Source organism: Punica granatum, chromosome 5 (genome assembly GCF_007655135.1).
Source record: "Punica granatum isolate Tunisia-2019 chromosome 5, ASM765513v2, whole genome shotgun sequence".
NCBI classification, from domain to species: domain Eukaryota; kingdom Viridiplantae; phylum Streptophyta; class Magnoliopsida; order Myrtales; family Lythraceae; genus Punica; species Punica granatum.
Window position 1 is genome coordinate 27,146,924 of NC_045131.1, and position 18,081 is coordinate 27,165,004.

Consider the following 18,081-nt stretch of genomic DNA (forward strand, 5'->3'; position numbering starts at 1 on the left):
TTTCATGTGTGATGTGTGGTAACTGTAGAAGCAGTAGTTGAGGTGTCTTGTGGAGTAATTTGGTATTTTGATTCTGACAAGTTCTACTTCTCTTCCTGATGGTAGTCTGTCTTGGAAAATTGGATGGAAAAAAAAAATCTTCGTTTTGTTGCTTTTCAAATTATGTAATGAATGGGCAGCTGCCTAGTTCCTGAACACTTGTATTGGACTGGAAGCTTTTACTATCTTAATCATCTTTGCTGGAAATTAGAGGCTGTTTGATCGTGGTAATGGTGGATGGAACCTGCACGATGTTATTGATTATTGTCATGTGCGGTCATTGCCTTTGCTTTCTGGCTATAAAGGCTAAATTCTCTTCTTTTCCAGTAATCATCTTTACAGGCGCATTGCAATGTGAATTTGTCTAAACCAAAAATTCCCAATTTCCAGTAATCAGTTCTTTTCTACGAGTCATTTTCAATCAGATGCAAATAATTTTTTCTTATATTTTTTTGGACACATATTAATTATTATCTAATATATATTACCATTTTTATTTTTATTTTTTGTATTTTATATTATTTTCTTAAAATAACATTTATTTATTTATTTTAAAAATAAACAAGTGGTCCGACCCATCGAACCCCCGGTTGAACCCATGAACCCATGACCCCATGCCTCGGCCGGTTCAATATCCGGTCCGGTTCTGATAACACTGCTCATAGGCAAGCCACTTATATTTCATTTCATTACAAATGGATGGAAGCTCCACATAGCAAATACAGATGGAACAAAATGGAGCATATACAGATGGACAAAAACTTCACATAGCAACTCATCAGACATAGCAACTCAATGGTTTACTCAATGCTACAGACATAGCAACTCAATGGATAAAGCCACTACATATTCGAGACTAAATTGATAGTTTACTGGAACTATATCTAAGCTATATACCAACAACAACGATCCTCACAACCAACAAAGCCACTACAATGGCCAAAATCAACAACAACTAACTTAGCTTCTTCAATTCATTCTCACACACCGCAATCCTACTCCTTAGCAACATCACCATCCTCTAATCTTGTGACATCCTTGAATTGCTCTCCAGTTGGTCTTCTCATCGGAAATACTCGCAAGTTTGTGCTTGATCCTTCCATAAAGGACACCTATAAAATGGTCGATTGGGATTTGCAGTGGTATTGGAGATCATCTGACGAGCTCTTCATCCACAATAACAGAGGAACGACCGAGCTCTGCAAGTAGTGAAAGCTATATACCAACAACAACGATCCTCACAACCAAAAAGCCACTACAATGGCCAAAATCAACAACAACTAACTCAACTTCTTCAATTCATTCTCACACACCGCAATCCTACTCCTTAGCAACATCACCATCCTCTAATCTTGTGACATCCTTGAATTGCTCTCCAATTGGTCTTCTCATCAGAAATACTCGCAAGTTTGTGCTTGATCCTTCCATAAAGGACACCTATAAAATGGTCGATTGGGATTTGCAGTGGTATTGGAGATCATCTAACGAGCTCTTCATCCACAATAACAGAGGAATGACCGAGCTCCGCAAGTAGTGAAACTGCAATTGGATTGGCAACTCATCCTGGATTTGCGACCTTCTCCAACCTATTTCTTTTGCAACAGTTAGGCTTCTTTATCCAGCCTTGAATTTCTTCATTCTTCTGCAATGGAGTGACAACTATAACATAGGAATTTCAAATTAGGATTTCTAGTGACTTAGGGTTTCCAATTTGGAAAGAGAAGATGGCTAAAACGAAGCGTTTTGGGGGGAGGGAATAAGAGAAAATTCAAAATGGGAGGAAAAAGGGGCGGAAAGACTATTTTGATGTTTCTTTCATTTGTCGTCAAAAACTAACAACGACTGATGGAGGGATCGATTTGATGTTGCTTGAGGACTAAATTGATGTTACTATGACCAAATTGATGTTACTAAGGACCAACTTGATGTTACATGGACCAAATAGATGTTCCTAGGAATTAAAGTGATGTTGATTTTAAGTCTGGGACCAAGGTGATGCAACTTGCATAAGTCATGAACCAAATTGATAGTTTACTCTGCCTGGATCTAGTAACATTCGATGAAATAAAAAACATTTTGATTTTCAAAAGGAGAAAATTCACATGTGAAACAATTGATTGATATTTGAATGATGTTGTGCGATATAGAAATTAAAGAAGTAGCAATATCCTTGAACTCTTGGTGACAAATTTCCGGAGCAAGTGGCTGTATATTATAGGTTGTAAAATGAGGTTATTCCTCGGAATGTACCAAAGTAAACTTCTCTTTAATGAAGCATGAAATTAATCACTGCCCTTGTAATTGGAGGAAGAAAATAAAAGATCCAGGTTCTCGTCAGGCATTAATTTGTTTTGACAGTAAAATGGTCAAATTAATATAAGAGGAGAAATAAATATAAAAAAAATTAAAGAAAAAGAAAAATTAAGGACTGGAAAATGTTACTGCCCAGGATCGAACTGGGGATCTTCAGTGTGTAAGACTGACGTGATAACCACTACACCACAGTAACTTGTTTGCTCATGCTTTCGGACAGCACATTATATCCAACAAACGTGAAATTTCCAAGAACTTTTGTCTCGCAAGAAATAATTAAAAAAAACTGCTAATTTTTTTTTTAGATAAATAAGAAAGGTGGGTAACAGCAGTGGCAGCTTGCCATCCCCTGTTACGCAATGTTCATACTATTGTATTCAACCGCGAACATAAAAGAGAAAATGAATAACCAGTGTAAACACTGGTCCCACCATCAAAAGCCCAGTATATAGTTCAAAGAAGTTTTTTTCCCCTAAGTTCAGGCTGAAAGAGCACACTTCTAACAAATATTATGACATTAGTCGTAGAGGGAATTTGAATCAAAGATTTTGTGGTTACCAAACCATATGAGGAAAGAAAACCTCTTCTTCCATTTCTTGTTCAACATATATTGTTAATCATGCCTAGTCAAATATTATGGTCGAAGACGTGTGATCACTATGTCATAAATATACCTCCAACGATAGGGAAATGTACCTTGGGCTATATCGACCTCAACTCGGTCGTCATAGCTCGACAAAAACCTTAACCGATAATTAATTATTTCTTTTAAAAAAAAAAGGATCCAATGGCAAACAGAAGTCATGATTGTGATTGCATACATCCAAATAATTTGTACTGCATGCACTCTTAATAGCAAACAGCACGAAGTTTCTTCTCTTTTGTCATTTCCCAATAATACCGATCAAACAATTTTGTTGCTTTTCTAAAGGCCTTATCATCAGACAAATAATGCAAAATACTGTCCCCTTATGTATGATTGAAGAAGCTTTCTTCTATATACCAAGGCAGGCTTGAGACCCTTGTTCATAAATTCTCCCACATTTCCCAAAAAAGAATAGAGAAAAAAAGGGTCATCATATTTCGACAAAATAAAAATGTTACAAGAAATTGGTGGTGGTTTGATGGCAAGGAGGATTGTGAGGAGTTGCCTGCAGACATTGTTGAAGGTGATGAACTGTGTGATGGCAATTGTGGGGATTGCAATGATCCTATATGGACTGTGGATGATTAGGGTTTGGCAGAGAGACATGAAGGAGGCGGCTTCATTCTACTCCACTGCTCCCTGGTAGTATTATTAAGCTCCTCTCCATTTCATATCTTTATAATCTGAATCAATAATTAAATAAAAGAAGAAGCAATTAGTTAAATAATTGCATATATTAATTTATCAATATGGTTCCTCTACTTGCTTCTTATTATCATGAATATTTTCGTCTTGAGACTAGGGTTGTCGACTTGTAGCCGGTCGGTATCTAACAAACCAGTATCAGAACACAATCTTGTTGTGAATTACGAGTACATGAAAAGAACACTAAATTTCATATTGTGCTACTGGCTAAGTAGCGATTCCCGGTTATTCAGTTTAGACATGCTCGCTCGTGCTTTTCCTTTTTTCAGTCAATTCAGAAGAAGATATAATTTTTATCTATAAAAGAAATATATAATTTTCGGGTATTAGTCGCAGTTGTTAGGCTGAAGAACCCGTGGTCTCACCGAAGATGTCTGAACTGCAGGTTTATATATGCTTTTCTGGGACTGGGTTTGGCGGTATGCCTAATAACATGCATTGGTTACGTTGCAGCCGGCAGTGCAAATGGTTGTTGCCTCTCTTGTGTATCCTTTCAATATGCTCCATCTTTTCGCTTTTTCCTATTTTTGTTCATTACGTAAATGTTTTTTTTTTTTTCAATTCAACTTCCAAATCTTCGAAAATGTTCCGACTTAATTTGGCACAGTACGTGACGGTCGTTTCTCTACTCGTCCTGTTCGAGACTGCAATTTCCGCAGACATCCTCCTCAATTCGGACTGGGAAAAGGTAGATATGTTTACAAAACTTGTGTCTCCCTAGTGTGATTTTCGAATGAGAGGTCGACATTCAGTTCTCGAAGAATTAATTATCCGATAAAATCGTACGTATTTTAATATGTATAGTTCATTTTGTCGTAATGTTCCAATCTAATTAATCTGCAGGACTTACCAGAAGATCCAACGGGAAGATTTACTGACTTTGAGGACTTTGTTAAGTCGAACTTTGACATCTTCAAGTGGATAGGCTTGCTTATCGCCTTAACCCAGGTACTATCTCATCTCATACTATTTTTTAAAGAAACCCTAGTACTGTATGTCATCTCATACTACTATTTAAAGGAAAATTTAAACTTTATTAACTAATTAATAGATAAAAGAAAAAAAATCATTCAAGAATTTTATTAAGATTACCAATATGGATAGGTTCAAGTGATTCAACGCTTATTCTCTTTATACAATGTCTTAGATTCAAGTATTATGAATGAAAAAAATCCGTACAATGAGACCTTTACGCACTTAATGAGCCGACCCGATTCGAACTGGATTAATCGGGTCTCATTGAACTTCTAAATATCATGATACTAAAAAAAAAAAGAGTCATGATCATTTCGGTTTTTGTGTATAGTACTTTTATTAATTAGATAAACAAATAATGTATAAGAAGATTCAACTTTACTAAATCGATACTGGCACTGCACGTAATTTTTGTGTAATTTTTAGTATTACAATAGTCTTTTTTTAAAGATGCAAATTCATTGAATAATGCAGTATACTATAAGGAAAAAAAAATTGTGTGCCACGAACCGAATAATATGTTGGATTTTATTTTTTTGCATGGAGCAGAAATGCAACTGCCTTCAGGGAGAGAAAAGAGGGAGGGGAGAGATAAGAGAGATGAGGGAAAATGAGATATAAAGGTGGTGGGATAATCGTTATGGGTAGTTAATTTATTATATGACCCTTTAATTTAATGATTATTATTTTTTTATGGAATTTTAGAAATGACTGGAAAGTAAAAGTTAGATTAAAACTTGACTTCTTCCTTTTGTAGTTCGGATCCGCTTATTAATAAATTCAATAAATTATCTCCCTAACTATCAAAAAAATAAAAATAAATTATGTCCCTGAAATAAGACTGGATAGCGTTCATTTATGTGATTTGTTCATTTTCTGTAGCCATTGCTTCGACATTGAGCCGAGATATGAACCAAGTCACACTTTCTCATGGCCTGAAAAGCCATGACATATATCGAAGGAACTGTCCCTGGTGAAAACAAGAAGGGAAAAAATAGTTGTTAATCGTCTCAATAGATTATTCGATGCGGACTCAGCCTAGTTCAGAAAACCGAAATGCCATCATCGACAGCATTATTTTTCTTGAGCAAATTTACGAATCATTCTTCAGATCTTCTTTCACTGAGAGACATATATTAATTCCTTTTCATTTTCTGAGCAGGGTTTATCAATACTGTTGAGCATGGTTCTGAGGTCAATTGGGTCATACAGTGATGACAGTATCGAAGATGATCGGTTTCCGGCAGCAAAGCTTCCGCTACTCAATCCTTCTCCTCCTCCTCCTCATCCTTATCTCGTCAAGGGCGATCCTCTTTTTGCCCCGAAAAAGTTATCGCACTCTGAAAATTACTGCTGAGTTCAACCCAGCATTCGATGTTTTCCACCATTGAATATCATTCCCTTTCCAGTCCTTTGCTCCCCATAGCCTGCTTTTGGCATACTGTTCTCAGTTCAGACAGAAGAATATTTACTTATTCGTATTGATTATCATCGAAGCTCGAGGACTTTTTGGGCAGGATGCAAGAAAATACGAACGAGTCTAATTAATCATCTGGAGCGCATTTGCCCAACAATCTCAGAAGCTGTCAGGGTCTCAACTGAAAGAACTTTCCCAGCTTAAGGTCGCGTTTGGTTTGAGAGTTGAATTTTAATTTTAATTGATTGATTTTGATTTTAATTGAGTTGTAATGATTGTAGTGTTAAATTATGAAAAAAAGTATGAAAAAGTAATAAATAGTTATGAGAATTTAATATTAAAAATTGAATTGAATATAATTAAATTGTATGTGAATTTATATATGAGATCCACTTTTTTGAATTTTTATTATGTAATGAGTAGAGTTAAATTAGAGTTAAAATTTTAAAATTAAATCCTGAAAACAAACAGAGCAGTTTTCCAATTTGCTCGTTTCAGGGAAAACCGAGAGAAGTTCTCCAGTTTTCCATGTCCAGGAATAACAGACAGCTACTACACATATCTACAGGACAATCTTAATATGCAAATGAGAAGCAGAGAAAAGACCGAGATTTTGAAGAGTTAAGAACTTCAGTGGCAAACGTTTGGAACCTATACAGATGAATATTTACAAATGTTGCTAGATACAATTTCACTTTGGTAGGCACCACTATAATAAGTAAAAACCGGCCCATAATAAATCGAGCAGGCTTCTTCACAGGAGGGGAAACAACTGAACAACATAGAACCACGTAGATGGAATCGAAACAATGAAGAACTCCTTCAGAAACTGAGACTTCTGCTGCTGATCACCTCACGTGAGAGTCGTAAGAGTCGAATATGGAATCCGGGATGATCAGAGGCAGCTTGTCTATGTACCAGAAGAGCCTTCGGAGATTCTCACGTGTCACCGTGGCTACGTCTACTATATCCCTGCTGTCAGTGTAGACCCAGAGATCGCCCGAGCTCACCCTCTTCAGACTGTCTCTGCAAAAAGGGCACGATTGCGATCTTGTGCGCCTGCAAGAGAGAAAATGCCAAAGAACGGTGCTCAGGCTTTTTGGTAATTAGCTCTTCACAGACAGCTACCTTGGCAATAACATGAACAAGCCCAAGAAACCAAACAAATTAAGGCCTCTCCACAAAAGCTCATATTGGTTGTCAATATGGTTAGCTTAGAAAACCTCGATATGGTGTGCATAGTCATTATGTAGTAGAACAGCTATTTTGTGCAGGTCTAGTGTTTGAAGTGATACCCTTCATAGGTAAAGTAATTTCTCCTGAAATTTAGCTAATTAACAAATGACCTTGTACTTGCAAATGCATAACACCTATTACTGCTTGCCATGAATAAGTGTCCCTCCTACCTCAAAAGGCTTTTTCCCCTCCCACACATTACAACCGCATTATTCCCATTATAGGAAACAATATATAAAACCAATATATGATCCTCTGCAATGATAACATTCCACAGCAACATACTTGCAGTAGCAGCAGAAGCTCACTAACTACCATTTCTCTGTTTTTGTTAACAATAGATGCAAAAAGCCGGTGAACTAGAGAGAGAGAGAGAAGGAAAAGGTACCACTGCCGATAACATTTTAAACACATGGCATGGTTGCAATCGGGGAGCACAATCTTGCTATTCAACTCCATGCAAATCCCACACTCGTCTTCCCTTTCACTCTCCACATCAGAGGAGCTGTACCGTTTGTATTCCTCCATCTCATCTCTCCTCCTGTACCTCTCATTGCATACCGCCTTCTGCCTTCTATCTTCCGTTTCGGTAACCCCTCTTTCAAGTTGGAGCAGAGACGGATATATTACCGCTGCCCAGCAGAGTTATTACTCATACCAATAAGATTTCATGCAGCAACAAACACTTTGGAAGCTTCTGAAATTCTCATGAAAGGAAATTCTTACCATAGAATTCCCTAATACTTGCTTTTCTCTCATGTACGGACATGGTAGTGGTCCCATCAACATACACCTGAAGACCAAATGGTACATATGTTACTCAAATTTTCTAAGTGTCTGATTTCTTAAAGAGATAAAATGGAACTATTACTGAAACTTTTCCAACTAAAGAGTATTGCAACAAATTTACCACACTTAGCGAACACATGATTACAAGCTTCTAATGATAACACTCCAAATATCAAACTCTTCTAATCTTGTTTGAGTATAATTCAGTATCTCACAGCAGAAGCAAACTAAACTCAAGCCTTATCTCGAAATCACATTTTTCTTCATGTCTGTTTTAGCCCTGCATACAATAGAAACTTCCAACTAAAATCAGACAAACACGAGACTTTTCCTTTACCTTGTAGATCAGTATTCTTAACAAGCCGAGGGCACCAGCGAGATGGCAATCGGTCCATTGCACGAGAAAGAGGAAGAAATGAGCAGCTGGACTGTATGACATTCTCATCTGAAGGCAGGCCCCATCATACTCCCTAGGAAAATCCGACGCCCTGCAAGTCATGACAGTCCATTCAAGACTACACCATGAACAAGAGCCCCAGAAATCAAATCAAAACTAACCATACGAACAATTCATCCTCTTCTAGCAAAATCAATATTAATCACACGACATCGTTTAATGCAAAGATAAGATACATCATTTCAAAGAAATGGGCTTTCTCTTCCTCTTATGGGGTCATTGTTGTGCATACCATCAGGCGATAAAAACCGACATTTAACAAATATCTGAAGCTGTAAATAAAGAAAACCCATTGCCCACCTGAAGCAGCTGGAGACACTATAAGCATCAGCAAGAGTGTAAAAGAAGTTTTCCTCTTTTTCCTTAAATTTTTATTTTAAGGGCAACACAAAGAACTGGATCCTTCACAAATATGGCAACAGAGGGAAATCTGTACGAATTTAAAATGGAAGAGATGAGGATACGATCCGATGCTGAAACCTCAAAGCAGCAGCAGCACTGACACAATCCACTTAAAAAAAGGGGAAATTTTAGGGAAAAAAAGGGGGGACCAAAATCTGACACCAACAGCAGCAGGAAAAATTCAATCTTTACAGCTAAAGCACTGACACAGTCCACTAAACAATTGGGAATCCGCACAAATTCCTGCTTAATTAAAGGGAACTGAGAGAAATTCCGATACTTACAGAGTGTTGGCGTGCTGGATATCAGCTTCAAGGACCTTGAGAGAGTCCTTGAACGACTTTCGCATGGAGCTCACACACATCTTCCAAACACTAACCCGATCATCAAATCAGAAACCCTAATTGGAAGACACCGGACAAGAACAAAAAAGCAATCCTTTTTCGCTCTTAGAATGAGGAAGAGAAGAAGTTGGGGTGGGATATTTTCATGGGGGGCGTGGGGGGGTTGGGGAAGTCGCCTCCGTCTTCGCCGGGGGGGCTTCTTTCCTGCTCTTGAAAAGCGAGGAGCTGCAGACAGAGAGAGAGAGAGAGACACAGACAGACAGATAAAGAGAGTGAGAGAGAGAGAGTGGGACACGTGGTCCTGGAGGGTCTGTGAAAATGGTGAAAACATTAAACAATGGATTAATAAAAAAAAATCCAAACTTCACTCATTTTAATAATTTTAATACGAATATTTTTTTTTAACTGATTAAATTATAAATTATTAATTTTATAATAATACTAGCCCATCGTCAATATTTCCGTTAATTTTATTCGAAATTGCTGCAGTATACATGATAGCACTTAACACACTGTGATTGATCCAGTTGATCTCACATTTTCAAAAAAAATATTTTGACAAATTAAAAAAAAATAACAAAAAATAAAAAAGGCCAGTAAGAACAACGACAAAACTACACATTTATTTTCGAAAAAAGGGCCCCCCATTTTGCACCATCTAATTCCAGTATTTAAGTCCAGTTAGATCACCATCAGGGTTATTTATTTTTTATGTGTACTATGTATTGAGAACCCAAAAGGGTCACGACTATTCAATTATTTATTTTCGATATGTATCATGATATTCAAAAGTCAAACGGATCGCGATTATTCCAGTTGAAAGTTGAATTGACCCGCTAAAGAGTAAAATTAATATGTTGTGAATATTATATTTGTAAGTATGATGACGATGAAACGCCATGACTCAAGAAAATACAGTGTTTTCTCTCTTTGTATCCTCAGTAGTGATGTTAACAGCTTTTGTCAATATATATCGACAATTCTTCATTAGTTGATGTAAAAATCCATTTAGAGGAATAATTTTTCGTTAATGACTGTATAAATATAATAAATATCCGTAAGTGAGAATTTATCTTATCATCAGAGTTTGTCTACACAAAAGTTATAAAATCCAGGCATTGCCTATCAACATATTCAGTGATTTGTATCCCTAAGTCTCGAGTTGGCATATGCATTTCCAAATATTCAGTAATTAAGATCCCAACGATGCGTTTGATTTCAGAGTTAAAGTAACTTTGATTTTAATTGTGGAAAATGATAAAGGTTGTGTAGTGTGTTGAGTTAAAGTTAAAGTTAAAGTTAAAATTTTTAAATTTTTTGTGATTTTAACCCTGAAAACAAAATGATCATCTACAATCCCACACAAACCAGGAGTGAATAACTTGTTTAAACTTCAAACATAGATTGCCTTTACTTTCCTTTTCTTTTTTCTTATTTTTCACAAACCCCCCCCCCCCCCCCCCCCCCCCCCCCCCCAGCCAACATAGATTATTTATATTATGGATACTTTTTCCTCCTATTTTTCAGCTCATTGCAACATCATTATTATAACCCATGTATCTCTCTACGGGTATGCATGGATGCATTTGGTTATTGCAATACCAAGGGTGTTTCCTCAATGTGCCCTTTCGACCTTCTTCCATTTGCTACTACTTTCATCCCCGTGCTACTGGGCCTCCTCTAGGTTGATTCAAATGCCCCCCCATAAATCTCTTTTCCCTGCATTGTTCATTAGGCAATTAATATTACCCACGTCCAAGTTATAAGAGATCGGAAAATTTTCCCTCGAGTCACAGGAGGTCTAGCTGGGGTCTCCCTCCTGTTGGATCTTCCAAAAAGTGGAGGAAGAAGGCCCAATAGTGAAGATCTAACGATCAGAAGGCGTAACTTGATCTCTCATGACTTGACCGAAATATTTTCTCATAAGAGATAAAGAAAAGCTTTAAAATGCTAAAAAAAGGAAGAATGAACTTACCTTTGTCCATCATACTCCGTATATATAGGATAGCATACCTTAGACATTTATTAGTACCTGAGTGTGTACTTAAAAGACATGTATGAATTATCTGAAGCACGCTCTCGCCAGATAATTAAGAAGTTCTAGGTTCGATATTCAGTGGGACTATCGTGCACATTTATTAGCTATTAAGATTTATATTTCATTGTATTAGGGACATGAACCTCTTTTGTAATTGGAAACAAAAAAAAAGATCTGTATGAATTACTTTTTGCAACACCTAAAAGGCCCAATGTTATCATAGCTCATGCACTCTATGTTAACAAAAAATATTGTCAGTGTCCACATAAAATTTTTTCCACTTCTTAGCTCATAATTAGGCCCAAAACTCTTGATATCACAATCATATTTCATGCCTTTTCGGTTGTCGATTTCGATTTGGTAGGTCAATTCGACCACCTATGTTTTCAATTTTGATAATTAAAGGACGGAAAATATTTAAATTTTCATTTCGGTAAACTTATTATGACGTGAGATATGAAGATATAAAAATAGCAGGGACTGCCTATAATTAGAACTAGTGCGATTTAGGTGAATGAACATTTTGTGGGGATATGCTTCCACATTATCATTTGGGGTTTATCAGCCCAAACGTTGAAAGCATTCTTATATCAGCTTACGCTCTTCTATTGTTGTGATAACTTGATTGATAACTACCCAAAAAAAAACTTCATGGGGAATCGATCGATAGATGAAAGTTACACCAAGAAATGCAATTCAACCTTTAATGACAACATCTTTTACTTGATGGATGGTCGATGTAACTATCATCAGCTAAAAAGGATAAGAAAACGGTGGGCCAAAAAGAAATGGTAAAGAAAATAAAAGAATCTTAAGCCAACATAGAAAAATATCTATGAAAAATTCATTGCATGAATGATGTAATATTGAATATTTTTCAAATGATAGTATACAACTTATTGAATGAGAATAATTCATATTTAAAGAAAAAAATTTGTTACGTTATAAAGGATGTTGCTTTGAATTTTATTTTTTTTAGACTGTGAGATTTTTTTACGACTTTTCTTTAATATTTACTCCGCCTCTATTTTCAATGCGCTCTCAAATATCGAAAGTTTAATGGATTCCAACTAATTCTATTCGATTCAGGTCCGTTTACTGAGGAGTTAAACTTCCCAACATGAATTTTTTTTATTTACAAAACTCAAATTTGAAATTTTATTTAAAGAGAAAAAAGTACACTTCAACCGATCTACATTGGTTGTCCACCTCTATTAAATGAGATTAATTCGTGTTAGGTGTCGTCTGGAATCTTGCCACCTTAAGGTGCTTCCGGTCCGGTCAGCACTGTATGAACATTGACAGTGCAAAACATATATACTTTCAAAATATATCGGCACATAAATAGAGATTTTGTAGGCAAAAGGATCGAGATCCACTGTTTTTTCCCCCCATTTTAAGTTCTCCATTATGATTACTAATCGACGAGCAATGATTACCCTCATGGTCTTTAATTGTTGTGTAATCTTTGCGGATATTGGAAATCCCAAGTATATATAATTACTAATCGATAAGAAATAATTGCCCTCACGGTCTTTAGTTGGTGTAATCTTTGCCGATATTGGAAATTCCAACAATTTCATAGATTCTGTTCCTTCTACATGATCGTACGTATAGAGAAAATTGAGTCTGAACATTTTAATTTCAGATGAGAATATGTGCTACGATATTATACATTCCTTTTCTCTAGTTTCATTTTTTTTAAAATACATTCCATCATATTTGTGAGATTACCTAAAAATCACCAATTTTCTCTTACTATACTATATATTACATTCGGTCTATTAAAATATTTCAATATGTTCTTTCATATCAAACATGACCTTATTTCGTAAAATTTCAAGAAAGTTATCTTGACAGTAGGTGTATATAGAATTCAGAAATGCGCAGAAGCATATGCCTATTTCGGTAACATGATGTCTATGTCGACGGGGTTGGTGGGAGAGGCCTGTAATGGACCTTTTCCAACCGAAATAGATAATGGCATAATGCAACTTTTGAACTAATACTCTTTTTTCTTAATCTTCCATATTTTTCGAAATGAGCTTTCTTTTGTTTCTGTCCCGTTATTAATTAATTCTCAGAAGCTGATTGAGCAAGAGGTTAAACGGATTTGGACATAAATGCAGCTCCACGACTAGATCGATAAAGTTATATTGAGAATTGTGTTTTGAATTTTGATCCGATTTTGTTTCTTATTTGGTGGATTTAAATCCTTATTTTTTGTGAGAGAATATTTTGAGGATCTTGTATTTAGAGATACATTTATAGAGATCAAATAGAGATTTTCTGTTAAGAGTGAATCGGGTGCTAATACTATATATATGTAGCAAGAGCCTTGATGTAAATGTGCGGGGAGATCGTCTAGAGAGTGAGAGTATCCTTGAGATGAGATATCTTTACGAGGGGTTATGATTCCTCGGCCATTCTGCTTGTCAAGAACGCACTCGTATTCTACTACATCCTATATTTCTTACTCAATAAGAAGTTACCGCAGAGTCTTTTTTGTCCGTGAATATTTTCCTAAAATGTTTCCAATACGTTTGAGGATTTACCGCGTTTATCTTGTGTGCAAATTCTTCTCTCTTCCACATTATCTTCTTTGATCGTTAAGTCAATTTCCAACAATTTGATATATCAAATCGATTTTGAAAACAAGATGTTTAAGAAATAGATTAAGGTTTAACGGGACATCTTTCGAACCTAATCTTTCTTACACTTTTGATCGGCTTTTGCCTATTCATCTAGTAGATGTATGTAGGTCGGTCTCGTGGGCAATTATATGATTTAGTCTTTTATCTCCTTGCTCGAGTAAGTAATTATCTTTGCATCTCGAAAGAGTCATTCCCGAGTGGCTTCTTCAACTTTTCAATGTACTTACAGCCATGACTTAGACTTCGCTTGTGAGTGCGGTGAAGGTTGAATAAGTGCTTATTTTCTTTCAAAATTATAATTTGACTAATTCATGCGGTTAAAAACGTGATTTTTTCCAGCAAGGTGATATGTGCTTATAGAAACTGCTTCTGCATATTCTTTATTTTAAATATTAATTTTAATTTCAGTAATTTCAAATTATTACCATACAAATGCTTTTGTTTATTCTAACTACACTTACAAGTTTAGTGGCCAGTACGATGGACAAACTTTACTTTTTAATACCAAAAGCAGCAATATCTGATTATTTTATATATACTTTTACCTTTTCATTATCATATTGATTTCTATGATTATAAAACATATACGTACATGAAGTTAATTATAAATAGCTAATAATTCTACCCCAATAAAAATGTTAGTCCATTCATGCAATTTTTACATCATTATATAAATAGTAGGTTTTTAAAGATGATGATCTACTAACTTGTAAAATTTTATTAACTTATTTTATTCCTTATAATTTATAATTTAAAACTATATGTAGTAAACGGAAGTTTAAAATAAAGTGTCATTTTTGCTTAAAGAGTAAAATTTCACATAATTCATAAAAATAATCTTTAAAATTATTAATAGTTTCTCCAACATTAATTATAATATTTTATACTATAATTTTCTACACTAAACACTAAAATATTATTATAACCTATAGGTATAATATTGTACATGTACCATAAATTTATATATATATATATATATATATATTTATAATATATTCAAATTAATTTATATTTTTATTCATATTAATGCATCTCATTAAATGTATCAGTTTTCTTTCACTTATATGAATTAAATTTTTCAGTAGTTATATTTCAATACTTTTATTTCAGTAACATATCTCCCCAATCAAGTCTCCAGTCTGGAACCTTTCTTTTCATATGGATGGAGGCAGCCCAATCCATCTTTATTATCCATAAAACCACTCATGGGTGTTTGGGCCCAATGCACACATGGACCATCTCAACGTGCGGCTTGGAGTTGATTCTTCTCTAGAGGATATCTCTAACTTTCCGGGCATCTCTCATCTAACAGTCCATACAAGCCTCGTACCATCAATCGGTCGGAATTAATTCCTAGTAAATCAATAATTCCTAATAAATCAATCACACCTCGTACAACAAAGATTAAGGTAAGACTTCATGCAATAAATTTTCATATGATAAGAGCTACAGATGACAACAGGGTAAGCGGAGTCAGTTGCAACGATAGCTTGCAGTGATCACCACTTCATTCATCTAAACGGTGTGGTCCAGCAGGTCCTAACACCAGACAGAGTTCAATTCAACGATAATTCCCGAATATCGCATTCCAGGTTCTTGTATATTACATATTCATATATGAAAACAAAATGTTTGGTTCAGCACAAAGAGAAGAACATGGCAAAACCAATTCCTTAGTTTTAGGCCATTGATTTTAACCTCTCATGGAATACTTCCAACATGCTCGCGAAAGTGACTATGCCGGTGAGGCTCCCATCTTCCTCGACCACCCACACATAGCTTACCCTATGAGCGAGGGCCTGAATCATCACCGCCACGAGCGAGCTCCATGGGTAGCACATGGTTGCCTCGGACCTCCTCACCATTCTCGCTGAGTAATACCCTCCTGATCTCCCGCTCCTCCCCAAACCAAACTCCTCATCAGAGGAACCAGAAGAGGAGGAGGAGTAAGCATTAACCGACTCTTCTTCGTCGATGAACTCGGATAACTTCCCCAACTTCTTCTCTTCCAGCCTCTCCTTCACAATCTGGACCAAGTCCTCAGGGGGACCACCACAATCAATGTACGCCATCAGCTCCCCTGCAGACAGTGTCTTGATGGCACCCAACACTGTCAGGTCACATGTGTCGAGAGTGAAGGGAGAGATCTCCCCTATCAGCTTTCCGTCGGAGTCGACAATGCCGATTCCGATCTGGGTTATGTGGGACTTGGAGATTAGGGGCAGTGTAGAGGAAGCAGGGTCGTCGTAGTGGACAGCAAGGATTGACTCAGTCTCGATGATGCCAAGGGAGTTGATGGGGCAGATAGGAGTGGGGCAGAAGAGGCCAATGGAGTTGAGGAGGTAGCGGATGATGTCCTCCTGGGTGAGCCAGCAATACTGGCGGGTGTTGTGGAGGGTAGAGTTCTGTTTTTGGAGGAGCTTCTTCCTCGGGATTGGTAGGGAGCGGGACACGATCGGGACCACGAGATTCTGTGCGCCTTCCAGTATCAGTTCAATGGCTTCCAGTAAGCTGAACAACAACAAACTCGATCAGTCAGCAGAATTGAAAGAGCATCCGGGATATGAAGAAAGCAAATAACGGCAAATACGAAAAAGAGCAATCAGTGATCCGACCCTTCCAATCAAATCCTTTTATTTTTGAGAAATCTTTAGCCCTCCAAAACGGAATATTTCAAAGTGAACGAATCGATAATCATTATTTCCTTCCACCTCCAAGTAACATACAAGATCTCCTGATTCTCCTTCCCATCTACTTCCCCACTTAATCTTTTAAACAAAATTGACCCATTCGCTTCCTCTGCTATCCTCTTCCTTAATAAAGAAGAGCTGCTTCAAACACTCGGTTCCCTGTTAACCACTAATCTATCGGTTTTCCCCTGCAAATCCTAACCTACCACGATTGAAATTATCAGACAGAAAATTGAAAAAAACATATGAATTTATGGATACATGAAAGACGCACAAACAATTAATACTACTCCGATTGATACTCGGTGGATCGCAAAATCACAGTCGAATCACAAATTACGAGACAAGCTAAGGTACTGGTTTGTACTTCGGCATAATGATTTCCTATATAATCAACAAATCTGTAAGAAAAGCTAAATAGCAGCTGAGCAAAAGCTGAAGCACTTGACAACATCGCATTCGCGCGTTCTTTCAGTGAAAGGAATGCCTAAATGATTTGAAATTTCGCCAGATCTCCATTGATAAGGTCCACCAACGGTTTCAGCAAGTCATGAATGAAAGCAACAACGAGAATAATCGACAAATTCAACGGCTCGCACCTCGAATGCGGTTCCAAGTGCCTGACCAGCCCAGGAACCTTAGGAACCACGGCCTCCACGGGCGACTGGAGCGCGGTGGAAGGGGACGAGAGATTCTCTTCTTTGCAGAGGAAGCAGACAATGTCCACGATGGAGACCTTGCCCACGCATTGACAGTCGCCGGAGAAGGCGTCCTTGGAGGAGTGATCGCAGCTCCAGACGCTGACGCAGCCGCTGCCGGACTTACGCAGAGCGGCGATTGCGTCCGCGACGGTGGCGGAAACGGAGAGGCACCTCAGCGGCGGCTTCCCAAGGCAGAGGTCGGAGACTTCATTCGCCAGCAATCTAACTGCCATGCAATGGAGCGTTGAGCTTTGCAGAATTCGAGATCGCACACAGATAAACAGATACAGAGAGGAGATTTCTAGAGAGGGAAAATAAATAGTGGAGAGAAGGAACGGCCGACAAGGATATTTATAGGCCGAGGATCACCGGATCGGCCGGTCTCTCTCTGTATTTTTTTTTCCTTTAATCTTCAATTAATTATTAGTTAACTTTTCCTGGATTTTATGGGGTTTTATTTTTATTTATAACCTAATCCGCCAAGCTCATGTATGAAATCAAGTAAACGGGTGACCGGGCCAAGCCGATCCCGATAAGAAAATATTAAATGAGATTAACACATATATTATAATGTGTACTTTCCTATTAAGTATCTGGCACGTTATTTATTAGCGTATCATATTTATGGAATTGTATAATTCATTGGAAAGTAGTGATTATTTTCTATGTATTTGT

General features: G+C 36.9%; 3 protein-coding genes and 1 non-coding gene across 6 annotated transcripts; 1 reads left to right on the plus strand and 3 right to left on the minus strand.

Annotated features, from left to right (window-relative positions):
- Positions 1-2,475: 2,475 nt before the first annotated feature.
- TRNAV-UAC lies at positions 2,476-2,548 on the minus strand. Its single transcript has one exon. It is a non-coding gene; the product is annotated as a tRNA-Val (tRNA).
- An 805-nt stretch (positions 2,549-3,353) lies between these two features.
- On the plus strand, positions 3,354-6,356 carry LOC116206917 (tetraspanin-19-like). Its single transcript, XM_031539752.1, has 5 exons — positions 3,354-3,640; positions 4,089-4,188; positions 4,311-4,391; positions 4,547-4,651; positions 5,841-6,356. Exons 1-5 carry the CDS (start codon positions 3,450-3,452, stop codon positions 6,033-6,035), a joined length of 672 nt encoding a protein of 223 aa, XP_031395612.1. The 5' UTR covers positions 3,354-3,449; the 3' UTR covers positions 6,036-6,356.
- Positions 6,357-6,684: 328 nt separating this feature from the next.
- Positions 6,685-9,551, minus strand: LOC116209497 (E3 ubiquitin-protein ligase AIRP2-like). 3 transcript variants are annotated; one of them, XM_031543150.1, is made up of 5 exons: positions 9,264-9,551; positions 8,458-8,635; positions 8,058-8,124; positions 7,720-7,963; positions 6,685-7,154 (listed from the first exon to the last, which is right to left on the minus strand). In XM_031543150.1, the coding sequence occupies exons 1-5, from the start codon at positions 9,341-9,343 to the stop codon at positions 6,944-6,946; spliced, it is 780 nt and encodes a 259-aa protein (XP_031399010.1). In that variant the 5' UTR covers positions 9,344-9,551; the 3' UTR covers positions 6,685-6,943. The 3 variants fall into 3 exon arrangements, with proteins under 3 accessions (XP_031399010.1, XP_031399011.1, XP_031399012.1); XM_031543151.1 differs by having other exon boundaries at positions 8,458-8,608; positions 9,264-9,545; XM_031543152.1 differs by lacking the exon at positions 9,264-9,551 and adding an exon at positions 8,878-8,896 and having other exon boundaries at positions 8,458-8,608.
- Positions 9,552-15,419: 5,868 nt separating this feature from the next.
- On the minus strand, positions 15,420-17,731 carry LOC116208823 (CBS domain-containing protein CBSX5-like). The gene is made up of 2 exons (XM_031542385.1): positions 17,305-17,731; positions 15,420-16,526 (listed from the first exon to the last, which is right to left on the minus strand). The coding sequence occupies exons 1-2, from the start codon at positions 17,637-17,639 to the stop codon at positions 15,695-15,697; spliced, it is 1,167 nt and encodes a 388-aa protein (XP_031398245.1). The 5' UTR covers positions 17,640-17,731; the 3' UTR covers positions 15,420-15,694.
- Between the last annotated feature and the right edge of the window lie 350 nt (positions 17,732-18,081).

Excerpts from the sequence above, each read along its gene's own strand:
- LOC116208823 (XM_031542385.1), bottom strand. The coding sequence starts at position 17,639 with ATGGCAGTTAGATTGCTGGCGAATGAAGTCTCCGACCTCTGCCTTGGG. Across the intron at positions 16,527-17,304 it reads CACTTGGAACCGCATTCGAG|CTTACTGGAAGCCATTGAAC; the intron begins GTGCGAGCCGTT and ends GTTGTTGTTCAG.
- LOC116206917 (XM_031539752.1), top strand. The coding sequence starts at position 3,450 with ATGTTACAAGAAATTGGTGGTGGTTTGATGGCAAGGAGGATTGTGAGG. Across the intron at positions 3,641-4,088 it reads TTCTACTCCACTGCTCCCTG|GTTTATATATGCTTTTCTGG; the intron begins GTAGTATTATTA and ends TCTGAACTGCAG. Across the intron at positions 4,392-4,546 it reads TCAATTCGGACTGGGAAAAG|GACTTACCAGAAGATCCAAC; the intron begins GTAGATATGTTT and ends ATTAATCTGCAG.
- LOC116209497 (XM_031543150.1), bottom strand. The coding sequence starts at position 9,343 with ATGTGTGTGAGCTCCATGCGAAAGTCGTTCAAGGACTCTCTCAAGGTC. Across the intron at positions 7,964-8,057 it reads AAGTATTAGGGAATTCTATG|CGGTAATATATCCGTCTCTG; the intron begins GTAAGAATTTCC and ends TCTGCTGGGCAG. Across the intron at positions 7,155-7,719 it reads TTAAAATGTTATCGGCAGTG|GCGCACAAGATCGCAATCGT; the intron begins GTACCTTTTCCT and ends TCTCTCTTGCAG.